The sequence below is a fragment of the Bos mutus genome, chromosome 3 (assembly GCF_027580195.1).
Source record: "Bos mutus isolate GX-2022 chromosome 3, NWIPB_WYAK_1.1, whole genome shotgun sequence".
NCBI classification, from domain to species: Eukaryota; Metazoa; Chordata; class Mammalia; order Artiodactyla; family Bovidae; genus Bos; species Bos mutus.
The window spans coordinates 98,882,275-98,902,450 of record NC_091619.1 but is presented as its reverse complement, the minus strand read 5'-3'; the positions used below and the strand labels follow the sequence as shown (position 1 = coordinate 98,902,450).

Sequence of the window (20,176 nt, the reverse complement as noted above, 5' to 3'; positions counted from 1 at the left end):
TTGCTGTTATTGCTGAGTTGCTAAGGTGTGTCCAACTCTTGAGACTCCATGGACTGTTGCCTGCCAGGCTCCTCTGTCCATGGGATTTCCTAGGCAAGAATACTGGAGTGGGCTGCCATTTCCTTCACCAGGGGATGTTCCTGATCCAAGGATCAAACCCACGTCTCCTGCATTGGCAGGCAGGTTCTTTACCACTGAGCCACCAGTTACACTGGGCAAAAGATGTAGGTTGAAGCTGGTATGAAAGCATGAAAGCTGGGAGTCTGAACTGAGATTCTGCATAAATGGGACTTCAGTGAAAGGGTAAATTTGGAGGAAAAAAATCTACCTGTAGCACAGGGAGTCATCAAGGACGTTTGTCTGTTTGGTCCTGGGACAAAAAATTCTGAGAGAATATTATTTCTAACCTAGAATTCTATGCAAAGATAAGTTATCATTCAAGAGTAAGGATGGAATAAAATTTTTAAACATGCACTTCTCAAAATATTTACCTTTCATGCTCTCTTTAAAAAGCCAATAAGGACTGTGTTCCTTTGAAATGGGAGAGTAAACCAAGAAAGAATAAAATGTGAGATATAGGAACCAGGGTATCCAACACAGGAGAGAAAAGGGGATTCACAGAATGATAATGAAAAGAAGTCCCAGGATGACAGATCTGTAGCAGGCTAGAGCAATGAGTAGAAATTGCAAGAGAGAATAGATGGCTTCCAGGAGGACAGTCTCAAAAAAAAAAAAAAAATGATGGACAGAATACCTAAAGTGTTTAAACAAATTGACATCTTTTCATTCCTTTTAAAGGACCTGAGGATGAATTAGTGATAGAAACAAAAAACTAAGCAACTTTAAAAGGGAGGCAATTAATAACTCTAAGAAAAACAAATCATTGTATTAAAAAAAAGGAACTTGGAACAGTTGACAGAACTTCTGGAAGAGTTGATAGAACTTTTCTTCTTTATCTTGATATATACCTTCCATATCTATATCTTTATCAAAACTCAGTATACAACACACACACTACTATATCTAAGATAACCAACATGGACCTATGGTGTAGCACAGGGAACTCTACTCAATATTCTATGATAACCTATAGGGGGCAGGGGGGAGTCTGAAGGGGAATGGATATATGTATGTGTGTAACTGGGTCACTTATTTGTATGCCTGAAGCTAACACAACATTGTGGATCAACTATACTCCAATAAAATTAAAAAAAAAAAACTTGGTATACCAAAAAAGGTAATTTTATGTATGTAATTTATACTTCCATAAACCTGATTTTTAAAAAAAAATCAAACTGTACTTTTAAAATGGGTATATTTTATTGTATACAAATTATAACTCAATAAAGTTGATTTTTTAAAAAGGGAAATATAGGGACTTTCCTGGTGGTTTAGTGGCTAAGAGTTGGTGATCCCAATGCAGGAGACTTGGGTTTGATCCCTGATTAGGGAACTAGATACCACATGCTACAACTAAAGGTCCTGTATGCTGCAACTAAGACCCAAAGCAGCCAAATAAATAAATGTTTTAAAAAAAAGGGGGGGGGGGAATGTAACACTAGTACACTATATAACTCAGCTGTAAATAAGTCCCTCATAATTGATTTAATAAAAATTTTGATGCTACTTTATTGGGAGATTAAGAAAGGGGGAGCTTATGTACATTAGAGAAGGGCAGACAAGGTGCTAAATGAGTCAAATCCTTACTTTCCATAGTGCATTACAATAGATAATATCTAAAACTTAAAGAAAACAGTACTATAAATATGGTACTTAGAAATTTTGAGGGCATTATCAGAAGGAAAAAAAGAAGAGCTGAAAGCAGTTGCTTCTGAAGAGTAAGAATAATAAACAAGGAAGGACAGTGCAGGAGACCCTTGTTATTTACTCTAAGTCTTGTAACTATTTGACTCTTTAAATTATATATATATATATATGTATATTATTTGCATATACAATATATATACTAACACAAAGATAGCATGAAAACATAATCTAGGAACAAACCTAAAAAAGGTAAATAAGATTTTTATGAAGAAAATTATAAAACTTTATTGGGATATGTTTTAAAAGACTAAAATAAATGGAGAAATTCTAAGTGAATTAGAGCCTCAAATGTAAGAAGCAAGATTAAACTTTTATATGAAATTTTAAGAAAATCTCTTTTAAGATGTTAAAATAGGGAATAATTTCTAAAGCAAAAACCAGAAATCACAAACCATAAAAGAAAAACTGAAAAATCAATTTCAATAAAATTTAAAAGCTTCTATTTCTCCTAGAGCCCAGATTATAGTCCATAAACATGTTCCACAAAAAGAAACCATTTGAGCTGTTTCTTTAACCACTTTATTAAGACTGACATCATAGTCAAAATCAAGGCTTTTAAAAGAAATATCTGATTTCATTTCTGAATATAAAGTAATATGAAGTAAACACATGAAGTATTATTGTCAAAAAAAGTTGACACTGAATCTAATTAAATTTAGATCCAAACTCCAGTTTACAAGAAAATACTGAAAAAGAGAAGGAAGTTAGCCAATGTTCACTGCAGCATATATACAACTGCCAAGATACGTAAACAACCTGTGTCCATGGACAAATGAATGGATAAAGAAAATGTGGTATATGCATACAATGGAATATTATTCAGCCATTAAAAATAGTGAAATCTTGGCATTTGCAACAACATGGATGGAACTTAAAGGCATATGCTAACTAAAATAATTCAAACAGAGAAAGACAAACACCATATAATCTCACCTACACATGGAATCTAAAAACAAATAAACAACAACAAAGCCAAGTTCATAGTTACAAAGAATAGACTAGTAGTTGCCAGAGGTCAGCGGTGGGAGGTAAGCGAAATAGGCAAAGGGAGCTAAAAGGTACAAACTTCTAGTTATAAAATAAGTAAGTCATGGAGATGCAATGTACAACTTGGTGACTATAGTTAATGATACTGTATTGTCCCAGGTGGCGCTAGTGGTAAAGAATCTGCCTGCCAATGCAGAAGACATAAGAGATGCGGGTTCAATCCCCAGGTCAGGAAGATCCCAAGGAAGAGGGCATGGCAACGGTCACTCCAGTATTCTTGCCTGGAGAATTCCATGGACAGAGGAGCCTGGAGGGCTACAGTCCATAGGAGTGCAAAAAGTCAGACACAACTGAGCACGCCCACAAAGGAAGGGAAAGGCCATGTACATATCTGAATTTTTTGTTCTTTAGTGTACAGGTAAGTTGAAAATATTAATACATCTGTTTGCAGTCACCAGAAATAGTAGGACAAAGTTTTTTCAGACATAGGTAAGACTGAATCCTTCGTCAGTCTGATAAATATGAAATACTACTATGAAGAAAATACAAAATCTAAGTACTTTTATATTATCAGCACCAGTTATAAAAATGGAGCTCACTCACCCAGGGCCTGGGAGAATGAATGAGCCAATAATCTCTTTTGATAAGTCAGAGAAAGAGGTTTGGGCAGCTGAAATAAAAAGTGATAAGCCAGTAAATCAGTGAAATTGTATGATGAGATAAGGCAAAATGAAGTAGAAAAGAATGCCACAAGGATAAAACCAAATGAAATATGTTGAAAGAATACAACATAGCTGATATGACGTCCACCTCCAATAATCTATAAGAATATACATTTAGCAAATGCAATGCAAATGACAAAGATGGTAAATTAAAATGGTAAAATACATTTTAAACAACGAAGCCAAATAAAGCTAATATACTACTGTGGTCTTTCTCTGAGAAAAGCAGAAACCACATGGGATAACCTCACAGTAAAATTTGAGGAACTCAATCTGTAGGAAGTGGGTAAAAATAAAAGAACCAAAAGCTAATAAACTCAAAACTCAAAGGTAATATTCTTATCTACCAAAAATCTTATTGAAAAAGAATCAATGTTTAGGAAGTCGCCTTTTAGGCTTCCCTGGTGGCTCAGATGGTAAAGCATCTGCCTGGAATGCGGGAGACCCGGGTTCAATCCCTGGGTTGAGAAGATCCCCTGGAGAAGGAAATGATAACCCACTCCAGTACTCTTGTCTGGAAAATTCCATGGACGGAGGAGCCTGGTAGGCTACAGTCCATGGGGTTGGTTGCAAAGAGTCAGAAACGACTGAGTGACTTCACTTTTTCACTTCTTTCTTGTGGGCAAAAGGGAAGAGAAATAAATTGGCTCAAAGAAGCACTGCTTTTAAACCACAGCACAGCTGGAGGTTGTTACTTTCTCCCTTAAGGAGCTACGTGTCATCCCTTAGCAACAACTGCCTCCTCAGGCTGTCTCAACTCTTCAACTGTTTATATGTATTTCCATTGCGCTTCCTACAAGTTCACGTTGATTCCAATCAGACAGTTCTGAATTTTGGCTCAAGTTTGACTTTGTTCTTAATGGTTATTCAGGAGGCTACTTATGTTCCTCCACAGGTCAGTTCTGTTGCCTTCTACTCCAGGTGAGAATGCAAGCTGACGTGACAAAGCCAGGATTTCAGGAGTCAGTGGTACAAGAGAAACCAAGCAGATAGCAAAGAGAGCAGAGACCTGCTAGTCAAAGTCACAACTTAAGAAAGCTCAGAGGTAGGAGTATAGGTAAAGGATGCTGTGTAAGTGATGTGGAAACAGGAGTAAGGAAGGAAAAGAAATGAGATCGTGAAGAATGAGTTAACAGAGAAGGCAATGGCACCCCACTCCAGTACTCTCGCCTGGAAAATCCCATGGACGGAGGAGCCTGGTAGACTGCAGTCCATGGGGTCGTGAAGAGTAGGACACAACTGAGCGACTTCCCTTTCACTTTTCACTTTCGTACATTGGAGAAGGAAATGGCAACCCACTCCAGTGTTCTTGCCTAGAGAATCTCAGGGACGGGGGAGCCTGGTGGGCTGCCGTCTATGGGGTTGCACAGAGTCGGACATGACTGAAGCGACTCAGCAGCAGCAGCAGCAGCAGCAGCAGCATGAGTTAATGAGGATTCTGATCTCAGGGATGAGGAGAAGCCCTAAAATAAGAAGTGATCAAAACCATAAGAAGAGGTAGTGGCTTGGGAATAAAATGTCCTTTTGGCAGTTACTTTACTCTTTACCTCATGCCCTCTATTAATAGTTGCCCCTAAGCCTCTATGGGTTATAGGAACTTATTTGCATGGAACTCCCAGGATCTCCAGTTCCAGACTAGGGCAAAAATAGCATTTCTAAGATCTACAGATTAGGGAGTAGACAGTCTAGTTTATATCTCCATACTAAACTTTTAGACAGTAACTAAAACAGCTCTTGGGAAGACCACTAAACACCCTAAGCTTCTTGGTAAACCTGGCATCTAACCCTGTGAAAGAACACAGTTCTCTTCTCATTATCCTAGAGAAATCCTCCATTTCTTCCCTAAATAAGAAACTGTACTCAAGAAAGCCACACACCCAACATGATAGTATTAGAGATCTCCCTTCTGATCAGAAGCACCAAAATCTACTTGTATGAAAGCACAGAAAGACAAAAGAAGGCCAAAAAGTAAAAGGAAATGTCTATATACACTAAACTTCTGGAAGCCCTGGCCAGGGAAATAAGACAATAGAAAGAAATGAAAGGCATTAAGATTAAAAAGGAAGATGTAATACTGTTTTTATTTGCAAGCAACATGCTGTATATAGACAATCTTAAAGAATCTATAATTTAAGAAAGTTAAGGGGTAAAAGGCTAATACATAAAATCCAGCTGTGTGGCTATATACAAGTAATAAACAATTAGAAAATAGAATGAAAAGTACTAGTTACAATATTATCAAACTGATGAAATAGGAATAAAATTACTGAAAGATGCTCAAAATATCTATACTGAAAATAATTTAAAAAAACACTACTGAGAGAAATTACAGGCAATCTAAATGAGTAGATGTCCAAGGATTCAATATTAAGATGTCAATTCTCCCCCAAAATGACCAAAAGATTCAGTGCAATGCCAATCAAAATCCCAGAAAGCGTTTTTCTGGCTAAAAACTGGCAAACTAATTCTAAAATTTATGTGGAAATGCAAAGGACTTAGAATAATCAAGGCAATCTTAAGGAAAAGGAACAAAGTTGGCAGATTTATAGTACCTGATTTCAATACCAACTTTATAAAGTTAAGATAATCAAGACTTTATTAAATGTAGTACAGAAGGAGACAAGACAAACAGACCAATGGAACAAAGAAGAGAGAAGAGAAATAGCACACACATCATCAGTCAGCTGATTTTCAACTAAGGCACCAGAGCAACTCAATGAGGAAAGCAAAGTCTTTTTAACAAATGATGCAAGAACAACTGAATATTCATACAGAAAAAAGTAAACCTTTATTCCTATAACACTTTTAGATGTAAACACAAAAGAATATCTTTTTATGCTTAGGGTAAGCAAAGATTTCTTAGGATACAAAAAACACCAACCACAGGGGACTCTGCTGGCAGTTCAGTGGCTAAGACTCCATGCTTCCACTGCAGGGGGCACAGGTTCAACTCCTGGTTGGGGAACTAAGATCCAGCATGCCTCGTGGTATGGCAAAAAAAAAAAAAAAAGTACTAACCATAAAAGAAAAAATCGGTAATTTGGATTTCATCAACATTTAAGACTTTTGGCCATCAAAGTCACCATTAAGAATATAAAAAGGCAAGCCAGAGACTGGCAGAAAATATTCACAACACATATCTGACAAAAGGCTTGTATCTATAATATACAAAGAATTTCTATAATCTATAATAAAAACTGAAAAAAAAAGGCAAATGTCTTGAATAGACATTCCATGAAGATAAACAAATGGTCAATAATCACATGAAAATGTGATCAGCATCATTATTATCAGGGACATGCAAATTAAAACCGCAATGAGATAGTGTTACGTAATACCCACTAGAATGGTTAAAATTAAAAAGATTGACAGTACCAAGTGTTGATGAAGATGTGAAGCAAATGCAATTCTTATACACTGCTGACAGAAGTATAAAATGTACAACCACTTAGAAAACTATCTGGCATTTCTCAATACAGTATATTCTACAAACTGTAATGTAATTTTTTTCAAACTGTAATATTTTTACAAAAAGATGTGCAGAACAATGTTCATAACAGCTTTATTCATAATATCTAAAATTTTGAAACAATGCAAATGACCATCAACAGAAAAATGGGTAAATAGTGGTATTCTTATTCAATGGAATACTACTCAGCAATAAATAAGAACAAACTAGTTATACTAGTAATAATATGAATTTGAAAAATACTATGTTGAACAAAAGAAACCAAAATAAAATTATATGATTTCATTTATATATAGTTCATGAACAAGCAAAATTAACATATGGTGACAGAAATCAGAATAGCAGTTGACTTTAAAGGTGGGGGATTAACTAAAGTGAAGCACAAAGGAACTGTGAGAGGTGATGGAAATGTTCTAGATTTGGATAATGATAACCTAGTGGCTCAGATGGTAAAGAATCTACCTGCAATGTGGGAGACCTGGGTTTGATCCCTGGATTGGGAAGATCCCCTGGAGGAGTGCATGGCAACCCACTCCAGTATTCTTGCCTGGAGAATCCCCATGGACAGAGGATCCTGGCAGACTACAGTCCCATGGGGTCACAAAGAGTTGAACACGTTGAGCAACCGAGCCACAGCACAATCTGAGTGTATATAACTGTCAAAACTCATCAAACTATATACTCAATATCTATTTTACTGTATATAAACATAAAATACATTTATACACAGTAAATGGGCACTGGGTATACACATACCCTGGTGGCTCAGTGGTAAAAGAATCTGCCTGCCAATGCAGGAGACTCAAGAGATGAGGGTTTGATTCCTGGGTGGGGAAGATGCCCTGGAGTAGGAAATGGCAACCCTCTCCTGCATTCTTGCCTGGACAAGAATAAAAAACTGGCTACAATCTACAGGGTTGCAAAGAGTTGGACTCAACTGAGCATGCATGCAAAGGAAGGGAAAGGCCATGTAAATATCTGCATTAATTTTTTGCTCTTTGGTGCACAGATAGGCAGAAAGTATTAATATATCTGTTTTCAATCACCAGAAATAGTAGGAGAAATTTTGCTCCCCAACTCAAACAAGATGGCAACATTATCAGAATGAATTTTTTCCAAAGGACATCAATTTTAGAAGAGTCAACAGTGGATCTTTCTCAGTTTATGTGCCACAAACCATGGGGGAGACTGCATCCTCATATCTGTAGGCTCACAATATAATTTTTTTTAATTTTTATTTACTTGCTATATCATTTTTAAAATAATTTTATTTATTATTTATTTATTTTTGGCTGTGCTGGGTCTTCATTGCTACACGGTCTACTCTCTAGTTGAGGTACTCAGGCTTCTCATCGTGGTGACTTCTCTTGCTGTGGAGCATGGGCTCTAGTGCGTGGGGGCTTCAGCAGCTATGATACGTGGGCTCAGTAGTTGCGGTTCCCAGACTCTCGAGCACAGGCTCAACGATGTGGCGCCTGGGCTTAGTTACCCTGAGGCATGTGGAATCTTCCCAGATCAGAGATCAAACCTGTATTTCCTGCATTGGAAGGCAGATTCTTTACCACTGAGCCACCAGGGAAGCCCATTCATGTTAGTTGCTTAATTAAAGGAGACTAAACTTCCAAATACTATCATGTGAAGGAGCCGAAATTTTTTTAAGTTTCTTCCTATTTCTTTCCACTCAATCTCTCATCTGCAGAGTCAGTTGGTGGTCTGATTTCTATTACTATACATGAAAATGAAAGTGAAAGTTGCTCAGTCATGTCCAACTCTTTTGACACCCCATGGACTATACAGTCCGTGGAATCTCCAGGCCAGAATACTGGAGTGGGTATCCTTTCCCTTCTCCAGGGGATCTTCCCAACCCAAGGATCGAACCCAGGTCTCCCACATTGCAGGCAGATTCTTTACCAGCTGAGCCACCAGGGAAGCCCCTACTATACATAAGTTTTGCTTATTCATGAACTTTATATAAATGGAATCTTCTGAAGTACATTAGAAATGTATCTTTTTTATAAAGATGTAGTATGACTGAAAAATACTGGAAACTAGTGACTGTGACAACTGAGTGTCTAAATCTTTACTAGTAACCAAACTAAACAGCAGCTGAAACATGGGCAACAAAATATGGGGTACTAGAATATATTTTTTAAAACACATTGTAAACTGCAATGCATTGGGAAAACAAGATGATATTTATTTTCAACAAATAAACAAAAAAAATCAATAAATAGTTTTTCACCTTAAGTTTCTGATATATGTGGCGCAGAGAATCTGCAGTTCCCATGTCAGCTTCATCAGGAATACACACGATATCTAGCTTCATTTTCATCTTGTTGAAGTCTGCACACAAAGCCTTTTGGACATCCTTGGTTGTAATGACAATGACTTCTATAGCATGAAAAAAAAGGAAGGAATAGTGCAAAAACTCTCATTCATTTAGACCGTGGTTACACTACTTCAATTAGATTTGGTCTGTTTCTAGATTTAGTAATGACAGCTAATATTATTGAGATTTTGCAACATACTTTACATGCATCTTCTCAATTAATTCTTACAGAAAATTATTTAAAAATTGTAAAATTCCTCCATTTTACAAATGAGGAAACTTGGACTAAAAGATATGAAGTGACTTTGTTCAGGGTACATAAAACCAGTAAGCAAGAGATCTAAGATAAAACATGTTAATATATTAAACACTACTTCTTCCTGACATAAAGAATGCAAAAGAGCACTTATTAAACCATATACCAATGAGATTCTATTCTATTCTAGTTTTAATTTTTGGTCACACCATGCTGCATGTGGGATCTTAGTTCTCCTGACCAGGGATTGAACCTGTGTCCCCTGCATTGGAGGCATGGAGTCTTAACTACTGGACCACCAGGGAAATCCTGGGATCACATTTTAAAACTTCACTCACTACAAAGAGAGAGCTATCACCACTTCCCATCAGATGGCTATTAGTGTTTCACTGATGATCATAATGAATCCAGTAACAGACAATTTCCATGTAATAGATGCCTTCACCTTATCCATATAGGCATCAATTAACAAAAACTTGGGGTTCTGTCATAGATCTTTGGCAGGGTAATGTAATCCACTGCAATATAACATGTGTTGCAGATATTTGAAGATTAGATTTTAGCATCTCTAAAGTGTAACAATTTCTATATGTGTTTCATGATAGTGCTCAATTACCTCTCCCTTTCACTATAATCATTCTTTTTTTCACTTTCTTTTCTTTCTTCCTTCCTTCTTTCTTCCTTTTCCCACTTAGCTTTCTTTCAGTCATTAACTCACTCATTCAACCAACAAATACAATTATATTTAATATGTAAATTCAGGCACTGAGAATTCAGAAATGAACTAAACATGGCTCCTATTCTTAAGAAACGTAACATGAAATTTTAGACATGAAAATGGTTAAGGAAGGCTTCATGGAAGGGATGGCTTTTGAGGCAGGCCATGATGAACTCAAGTCCAATTTAGTATATACCGTATATAAAATGCTGATGTTACAGAGATGAATTAGACACAGTACCTGCTCTCAGGAAGATCAGTCTAACATGCCACTAACTACAGCATAAAGCAGACCTTAAAAGGTACTGAGATAGAAAAACGAAGTGTGATGAAAACATAGAGGACAGGGTGACTGACACTGTTTGGGATTTCAAGAAGGTGACATTTCCATACGGTGGAGAGATTTTAGGTCGAATGAAGGGAGCTAACTATAAACATGGGACAGTCTCATAATTGGACCAGTCAGTTCTGTTCAGGCACTCAGTCATGTCTGACTCTTTTTGACTCTACGGACTGCAGCACACCAAGCTTCCCTGTCCATCACCATCTCATGGAGCTGGCTCAAACTCATGTCCATCGAGTCAGTGATGCCATCCAGCCATCTCATCCTCTGTCGTCCCCTTCTCCTCCTGTCTTCAACCTTTCCCAGAATCAGGGTCTTTTCCACTGAGTCAGTTCTTCACATCAAGTGGCCAAAGTATTGGAGCTTCAGCTTCAGTATCAGTCCTTTCAATGAATATTCAGGACTGATTTCCTTTAGGATTGACTGGTTGGATCTCCTTGCAGTCCAAGGGACTCTCAAGAGTCTTCTCCAACACCACACTTCAAAAGCATCAATTCTTCCCCACTCAGCCTTCTTTACGGTCCAACTCTCACATCCATACATGACTACTGGGAAAACCATACCTTTGACCAGACGGACCTTTGTCAGCAAAGTAATGTCTCTGCTTTTTAACATGCTGTCTAGGTTTGTCACAGCTTTTCTTCCAAGGAGCAAGCGTCTTTGAATTTCATGGCTGCAGTCACCATCTGCAGTGATTTTGGAGCCCAAGAAAATAAAGCCTGTCACTGTTTCCACTGTTTCCCCATCTACTTGCCACAAAGTGACCAGATGCCATGATCTTCATTTTTGAATGTTGAGTTTTTCACTCTCCTCTTTCGCTTTCATCAAGAGGCTCTTTAGTTCCTCTTCACTTTCTGCCATAAGGGTGGTGTCATCTGCATATCTGAGGTTATTGTTACTTCTCCTGGCAATCTTGATTCCAGCTTGTGCTTCATCCAGTCCCACATTTCACATCATGTACTCTGCATAGAAGTTAAATAAGCTGGACGACAATATACAGCCTTGACATACTCCTTTCCCAATTTTGAATCAGTCCATTGTTCCATGTCCAGTTCTAACTGTTGCTTCTTGACCTGAATACAGATTTCTTGGGAGGCAGGTAAGGTGGTCTGATATTCCCGTCTCTTTAAGAATTTTCCAGTTTGTCGTGATCCATACTGTCAAAGGCTTTAGCATAGTCAATGAAGCAGCAGTAGATGTTTTTCTGGAAATCTCTTGCTTTTTCGATGATCCAACGGATGTTGGCAATTTGATCTCTGGTTCCTCTGCCTTTTCTAAATCCAGCTGGAACATCTGGAAGTTCACGGTTCATGTACTGTTGAAGCCTATCTTGGAGAATATTGAGCATTACCTTGCTAGCATGTGAAGTGAGTGCAATTGTGCAGAAGTTTGAGCATTCTTTGGCACTGCCTTTCTTTGGGATTGGAATGAAAACTGACCTTTTCCAGGCCTGTGGCCACTGCTGAGTTTTCCAAATTTTATGGCATATTGAGTGCAGCACTTTCACAGCATCATCTTTCAGGATTTGAAATAGCTCATCTGGAATTCCATCACCTCCACTAGCTTTGTTTGTAGTGATGCTTCCTAAGGCCCACTTGACTTCACATTCCAGGATGTCTGGCTCTAGGTGAGTGATCACACCATTGTGGTTATCTGGGTCATGAAGATCTTTTTTGTACAGTTCTTCTGTGTATTCTTGCCACCTCTTCTTAATATCTTCTGCTTCTGTTAGGTCCCTACCATTTCTGTACTTAATTGTGCCCATCTTTGCATGAAATGTTCCCTTGGTATCTCTTCATTTTCTTGAAGACATCTCTAGTCTTTCCCATTCTATTTTTTCCTCTATTTATTTGCATTGATCACTTAGGAAGGCTTTATCTCTCCTTGCTATTCATTATGGAGAGACTAATGCTAAGCAGGGCTATGAACTTCCTAAAATAATGAACTATATGAACAGAATGAACAAAGAGTTTATAGATCAACTCCAGAATATCATGTTTAGGAGTCATTCTCCAAATTCTGAGTTAGCCTCATTCAGAAGGAATTTTCTATATAACAGGCATTTAATATACCACAAAAGACTATCCCCAAATATAACTAAAGATATATAGCAAGAGGAAAAAAAAAAAAGTGATAAATGACAAAGCCATAAGAACTTATTAAAGGAAAGTAGTATATTTAAAAGTGTATTAAGATGTGTCATTCACCTGTGATACTGAGTTCTAAAAAGAAAATCTTTTCTAAAACACATTTCAATGTCAATATCATACAGACCACTGCAAAGAAGTGTTCATGGGTCTGTCTCAAGAAAGTATGAGTGGAATAAACACTGGATCATAAGCCTAGGGCCCAGGATCTGGCACCACCTCCATCTGGTATTCTAATCTGCTATATCTAACCAAAGGACACCCCAAACTCATTGTGGCCAAAGCCAAACTCACTGTCTTCGTTCAAACCTGTTCATTGTCTTACATTTCCTCTCCTATTACTGACATCACCATCCACTTAGCTACTTACCGAAGCAGAAAGTAGAGGGAACTCATCCCTTTCTTTCTATTACCCCTCCGCATGAATCAACAACTTTCCCAAATGGGCCTTCTTCACCATCCTTAGCACTAATGCCTTAGTTCAGGCCCTCTTTGTTGTTAGCATGGACTTTTGTATCAATCTCTTAACTCATCTCCTTGCTTATAGTCTTGACCCCCTCACACTAATTCTTCATACAGCTCCCAAAGCAATTTTTTAAAAAATCTGTATTTCAAATTTATTACCATGAAGTTGTTCACATTTGCTTATTATCTTTTTTGTTTGTTTGCTTGTTTTGACTGCGCTGCATGGCTATAGTATCTCAATTCCCCACCAGGGACTGAACCTGGGCCACGGCAGTGAAAGTGCAGAATCATAACCACTAGACCACCAAGGAACTCTCTTGCTTATTAACTTTTAATGTCTGTAGGATTTGTGGTGATGTTTCATCTTTCATTCCTGTTATTAGTAATTTGTGTCTTCTCCCCTTTTTTTGATCAGTCTAACTAAAGATTTAACAATTCTATTGATATTTTTTTTAAAGAGTCACCTCTTGGTTTTACTGATTTTCTCTAATGCTTTTGGCTTCTATTTCACTTACTTCTACTCTTATCATTTTTATCTCCTTTCTACTTGAGTTTCATTTGCTTCTCTTTTTCCAGTTTGTCAAAGTAGAAACTTAGATGATAATTTGAGACATTTCTTTTCTAACAGAGAACTTAATGTTATAAAATTTTCTCTAAACATTGCTTTAGCTACATCCCTCAAGTTTTAAAACACTGAATTTTCATTTTCAGTAAGTTAAAAACATTTTCTAATTCCCCTTGTGGCCAGATGGCCAAAAAGCACAAGAAAAGATGCTCAACATCACTAATTATTAGAGAAATGCAAATGAAAACTACAATGAGCTATCACCTGGCACTGGTCAGAATGACCATCACCCAAAAAAAATCTAAAAACAATAAATGCTAGAGAGGGTGTGGAGGAAAGGGAACCCTCCTACATGGTTGGTGGGAATGCAAATTGGTACAGCCACCATGGAGAACAGTATGGAGGTTTCTTAAAAAAACCCAAAATTGAAACTACCATATGACCCAGTAATCCCACTCCTAGGCATATACCCAGAGAAAACCACAATTCAAAAAGATACCTAAAAAAAAAAGATACATGCACCCCGATGTTCAGTGCAGCACTATTTACAATAGCCAGGACATGGAAGCAACCCAAATGCCCATCAACAGAGGAATGGATAAAGAAGATGTCATATATATACTTGGTGGAATACTACTCACTCATAAAAAAGAACAAAATAATGCCATCTGTATCAACACTGATGGACCTAGAGACTGTCATACTGAGTCATGTAAGTCAGACACAGACAGATAAACATCATATGATATTGCTTATATGTGGAATCTAAAAAAAAGGAGTACAAATGAAGTCTGTATAGAAGCAGAGCCACAGATGTAGAAAACAAACCAGGGGGCAAAGAGGGAGAAGGAATAAATTGGGAGTTTGGGATTGACGTAGAAATACTACTATATAAAATAGGTAACTAATAAGAACCTACTGTATAGCACAGGGAACTCTACTCAATACTCTGTAAAGGCCTATATGGGAAAAGAGTCTACAGAAAGAGTGGATATATGTGTATGTATAACTGATTCACTTTGCTGTACACCTGAAACTAATACAATACTGTAAATCAACTATACTCTAATAAAATTGTTTTTTAAATTTCCTTTGTGGTTTCCTCTTTGGGTTATGTACAAATATGTGGTTTGATTTCCAAACACTTAGGGATTCTCTTGATAGCTGTATGTTATTGATTTCTAATGTAACTCTACTGTGGTTAGAGAATATATTTTGTATTATTTTAATCTTCAAAGAATTATTGAGACCTGTTTTATTTAAAAAAATACAGTCTATCTTAGTAAAAGTTCTTAGCATTTGAAAAGAATTGTGCATTCTGCTTTACTAGGTGGCATGTTCTATAAATGTCAATTAGGTAAAATTGTAAAAAATCCTAAGGAATCCACAAAAGGCTGCCAGAATTAATAATAAGTGTATTTAGCAAAGTTGTAGGATACAGGGCAGCATAAAAAAGCTATGTTTTTATGTACTAGCAATGAATTTTCTGGAAATTGAAATAATTACCATTTATGATAACACCCTCTTCCAACAGCACAAAAGAAGACTCTACACATGGACAACACCAGATGGTCGACACCAAAATAAGATTGATTATATTCTTTGTGGCCAAAGATGGAGAAGCTCTATACAGTCAGCAAAAACAAGACCAGGAGCTGACTGTGGCTCAGATCATGAAGTCCTTATTGCCAAATTCAGACTTAAATTGAAGAAAGTGAAGAAAACCACTAGACCATTCAGGTATGACCTAAATCAAATCCCTTATGACTATACAGTGGAAATGAGAAATAGATTTAAGGGACTAGATCTGATAGACAAAATGCCTGATGAACTATGGATGGAGGTTTGTAACATTGTACAGGAGACAGGAATCAAGACCATCTCCAAGAAAAAGAAATGCAAAAAAGCAAAATGGCTGCCCGAGGAGGCCTTACAAATAGCTGTGAAAAGAAGGGAAGCGAAAAGCAAAGGAGAAAAGGAAAGATACACCCATTTGAATGCAGAGTTCCAAAGAATAGCAAGGAGAGATAAGAAAGCCTTCCTCAGTGATCAGTGCAAAGAAAATAGAGGAAAACAATAGAATGGGAAAGACTAGAGATCTCTTCAAGAAAATTAGAGATAGCAAGGGAACATTTCATGCAAAGATGGGAACAATAAAGGACAGAAATGGTAGGGACCTAACAGAAACAGAAGATATTAAGAAGAGGTGGCAAGAATGCACAGAAGAACTATACAAAAAAGATCTTCATGACCCAGATAATCACCATGGTGTAGTCACTCACCTAGAGCCAGACATCCTGGAATGTGAAGTCAAGTGGGCCTTAGGAAGCATCACTAAGAACAAAGCTAGTGGAGGTGCTGGAATACCAGTTGAGTTATTTCAAATCCGGGAAGATGACACTGTGAAAGTGCTGCACTCAATATGCCATAAAATTTGGAAAACTCAGCAGTGGCCACAGGACTGGAAAAGGTCAGTTTTCGTTCCAATCCCAAAGAAAGGCAATGCCAAAGAACGCTCAAACTACCACACAACTGCACTCATGTCACACGCTAGTAAAGTAATGCTTAAAATTCTCCAAGCCAGGCTTCAGCAATACATGAACCACGCAGAGTACATCATGAGAAAAGCTGGGCTGGAGGAAGCACAAACTGGAATCAAGATTGCCGGGAGAGCTATCAATAACCTCAGATATGCAGATGACACCACCTTTATGGCAGAAAGTGAAGAAGAACTAAAGAGCTTCTTGATGAAAGTGAAAGAGAAGAGTGAAAAAGTTGGCTTAATGTTCAGCATTCAGAAAACTAAGATCATGGCATCTGGTCCCATCACTTCATGGCAAATAGATGGAGAAACAGTGGCTGACTTTATTTTTCTGGGCTCCAAAATCACTGCGGATGGTGATTGCAGCCATGAAATTAAAAGATGCTTGCTCCTTGGAAGGAAAGTTATGACCAACCTAGACAACATATTAAAAAGCAGAGACATTACTTTGCCAACAAAGGTCCGTCTAGTCAAGGCTATGGTTTTTCCAGTGATCATGTATGGATGTGAGAGTTGGACTATAATGAAAGGTGAGTGCTGAAGAATTGATGCTTTTGAACTGTGGTGTTGGAGAAGACTCTTGAGAGTCCCTTGGACTGCAAGGAGATCCAACCAGTCCATCCTAAAGGACATCAGTCCTGGGTGTTCATTGGAAGAACTGATGTTGAAGCTGAAACTCCTATACTTTGGTCACCTGATGCGAAGAGCTGACTCATTTGAAAAGATCTTGATGCTGGGAAAGACTGAGGGCAGGAGGAGAAGGGGACGACAGAGGATGAGATGGCTGGATGGCATAACCGACTCAATGGACACGGGTTTGGGTGAACTCCGGGAGTTGGTGATGGACAGGGAGGCCTGGCGTGCTGCGGTCCATGGGGTGACAAAGAGTCGGACACAACTGAGCGACTGAACTGAACTGAACAAATAAATACAATAAAATATGTGTAAGTCCTATACACTGAAAACTATAGAGTAGTTGTGTAAGTTAAGAGAAATTACAAAAGGCCTAACTAAAAGGAGAGTTATATCATGCTCCTCAATCAGAAGGCTCAATACTGTTAAGATGTGAGTTCTCTTTCTACTGATATATGGATTCAATTCAGTCTTAATCAAAATTCTAGCAAGTTTTTTTGTAGAAATTGATAAGCTGATTCTGAAATTTATATAAAGATACAAAGGACTTAAGAGTAGCGAAAACATGAATTTAACCATTTTAAACTTTAGTTTAATAATCCTTTCAAGACTTCCTTGTGCTTCCACTGTAGAAGGCATGGGTTTGATCCCTGGTTAGGGAACTAGGATCCCACATGCCTTGTGGCACAGCCAAAAAAAAAGGCTCTTCACTGATTTCCCACTGCTTTCAAGAAAAAAAAAAATCTAAATTCCTCAACATGGAATACAAGGCCCTTCATAGTATAATGCCTGTTCATTTCTCTCATTACATTTTTTCCCTCTTACGCTTGATATTGCTGCTGTTGTTTAGTCACTAAGTCATGTCCGACTCTTTGTCAACCCCATGGACTAGAGCCCACCAGGCTCCTCTGTCCATGGGATTTCCCAGGCAAGAATACTGGAGTAGGTTGCCATTTCTTTCTCCAGGGGATCTTCCCAACCAAGGGATCAAACCTGTATCTCCTGCATTGCCAAGCAGATTCTTAACCAGTGAGCCACCAGGGAATACACACTGATGTTACAGCCAAATAAAATGAAAAGTAGTTATAAAAAAAAGAAAAGAAAAGTCGTTGCGAGAATATGTGCTGATCATGACTCTATCTCTGCAAAATTTACTACTTCTGTATGGAATACTTCTGGTCAGAATGTCAATCTATTTTCCAAGAGTCAATTCAAGGGTCAGCTACTCTGTAAAGTCTTCTCTGAATCTCTCAAGTTCAAACAGTATCTTCCTTATATTAATAACAAGCACTTATAATGTGCCTCTGTTATAACATTTATCACATTACACAATGATAATCTGTTTACATATGTATCTCTCCACTAGACTTTAAGGTTCTAGAAATCAGGGCTTGAGTTAACCTTTTCAATTCCGTACTCCAGTGTTTAATATACTACCTGGCACATACAGGTTCTCAGTAAATACTATGAGGCATGTGGTCGTTCTCATATTATGTTCTGATATCCTTCCAGGGTTATCTTGGATCACTGTGGAGACCAGCTCTAAAAGAGAAACACTTAGCACTATCTTCTCAACCTTTTTCACACAGCAATAGAATACTCCAAAGTTTCTAATTTAAAGAGGCCAGTCTCCAGCCAACATTGAGTCCTAGTCTTCTTTCATTCATTTCTCTCACCCTCATAAAGCTGATAAATTACTAGGATAAAGAACCCTAAAAGTTTTGTGAGTATATCTCATTGCCATGACTCACCTTCAAATCCAACACGCTCAAGCAGGTTCAGTGGGTACCAAATTAAAGGTTTGTTGCCGACTGGAAGCAGAGGTTTCGGAATACTGGAAGTCAGGTCTGTCATTCGCGATCCCCCTCCAACTGCCATTACAACTGCTTGAAATTCCATTTTTAAAAACTGTAATCACAGAGAAAACCAAGAGAAAAACGTAATAAAATCAATGTACACACAGTATTAATCTTATTTTTATTTAGGTTATTGATATTCACTTATGACAAACGTCATTTCCAACACCAATAACCAGAATAAGAAAGACTCCTTAGCCACAGTATAAACATCACATTTATCCTATTCTCTTACTGATAAATACTCTCATTTCCAGCCTGGGATTATGGGCTAGAGGGGGGACATGAATAAAACAAAAATCTGGCTCTTGCTCTTGAATTGTTGACAATTAAGAGAAGACAAATGCAGTAAATTACAATACAACATCATTAATGCCATGACAGGGATATATCTAAGGTACAGTAGGCATATATAGTGACAATAACACCTAAATCTTCCTAGAAAACATAGGGAAGGTTTTATAGGAAAGTGATGCTTGAGCTGACTCTTAAAGGAGTAAGAGTTTACCAAGTTGGTTTCTGATATGTGAGTTTGTATTCCCTGAAAAAAATTTTAAAACTTCTGACTAGAATTAACAGCACAAAGACAAGCACATTAGATCTCTGAAAAGTATGAAATGACTTAAGATGCTTCTATTAATTCAGCCACCTGCTCCCATTTTTTCATTACCCCCAACTTGAAATATAACACTATAAACTCAAATGTAGGCTTGTATCTTAACCTAGGTTTGCAGAGCCCAATTACAGAAACAAACCAAGTTAATTTCTTTTTTTCAGACTCAAGGTGATAAATGAAACTGTTTGACATTCAAAAAAAAAAATCTCTTTACAGCTGCTACCACATAAGAGAGGCACATTAAAAGCTCACAAATCCTTATTGATTTAAAATAGAAGTACTATTTGACTTACAACAAATGATGTAACCTTTTAAAAACAAAGTGAAATTCAATGCTCTGGAAACAAAAACGTATTTAACACCAAACTGGGAAATAATGTTGCTCCTTTACCATAATTTTGATCAGTCCTGGGCTCCTCACATCAGTATCTAAACTGCAACACACACACACCATACACCCCAGCACAAAGTAAAGGCTCTTACACAACATCCACAACGTAAAGATACAGTACTTTCAATTCCAGCAGGCACTGCCTCAGATTGGTATTTAACTTCAATCTGGCATTATATAAATCTCATAACATCTGATGTTACTATGAAAAGTATTAACACTGGATCCTTAAGAGTTAAAAGACCTGAGTTTGAGTTCTGGTTCTGTCACTTACAGGTGAGGTAACCAGGGGCCTGACATTTAAAACTCA

General features: G+C 37.5%; 1 protein-coding gene across 1 annotated transcript in view; it reads right to left on the bottom strand.

The window, feature by feature from the left end:
* Positions 1–20,176, bottom strand: part of EIF2B3 (eukaryotic translation initiation factor 2B subunit gamma) — a 113,493-nt gene that overhangs the window by 91,654 nt on the left and 1,663 nt on the right. The window contains exons 2-3 of the mRNA XM_005894189.3: positions 18,755–18,911; positions 9,248–9,396 (exon numbers count right to left, since the gene is read on the bottom strand). Coding sequence (XP_005894251.2) covers positions 9,248–9,396; positions 18,755–18,902 — 297 coding nt within the window. The 5' untranslated portion in view covers positions 18,903–18,911. The remainder of the gene's footprint in view (positions 1–9,247; positions 9,397–18,754; positions 18,912–20,176) is intronic.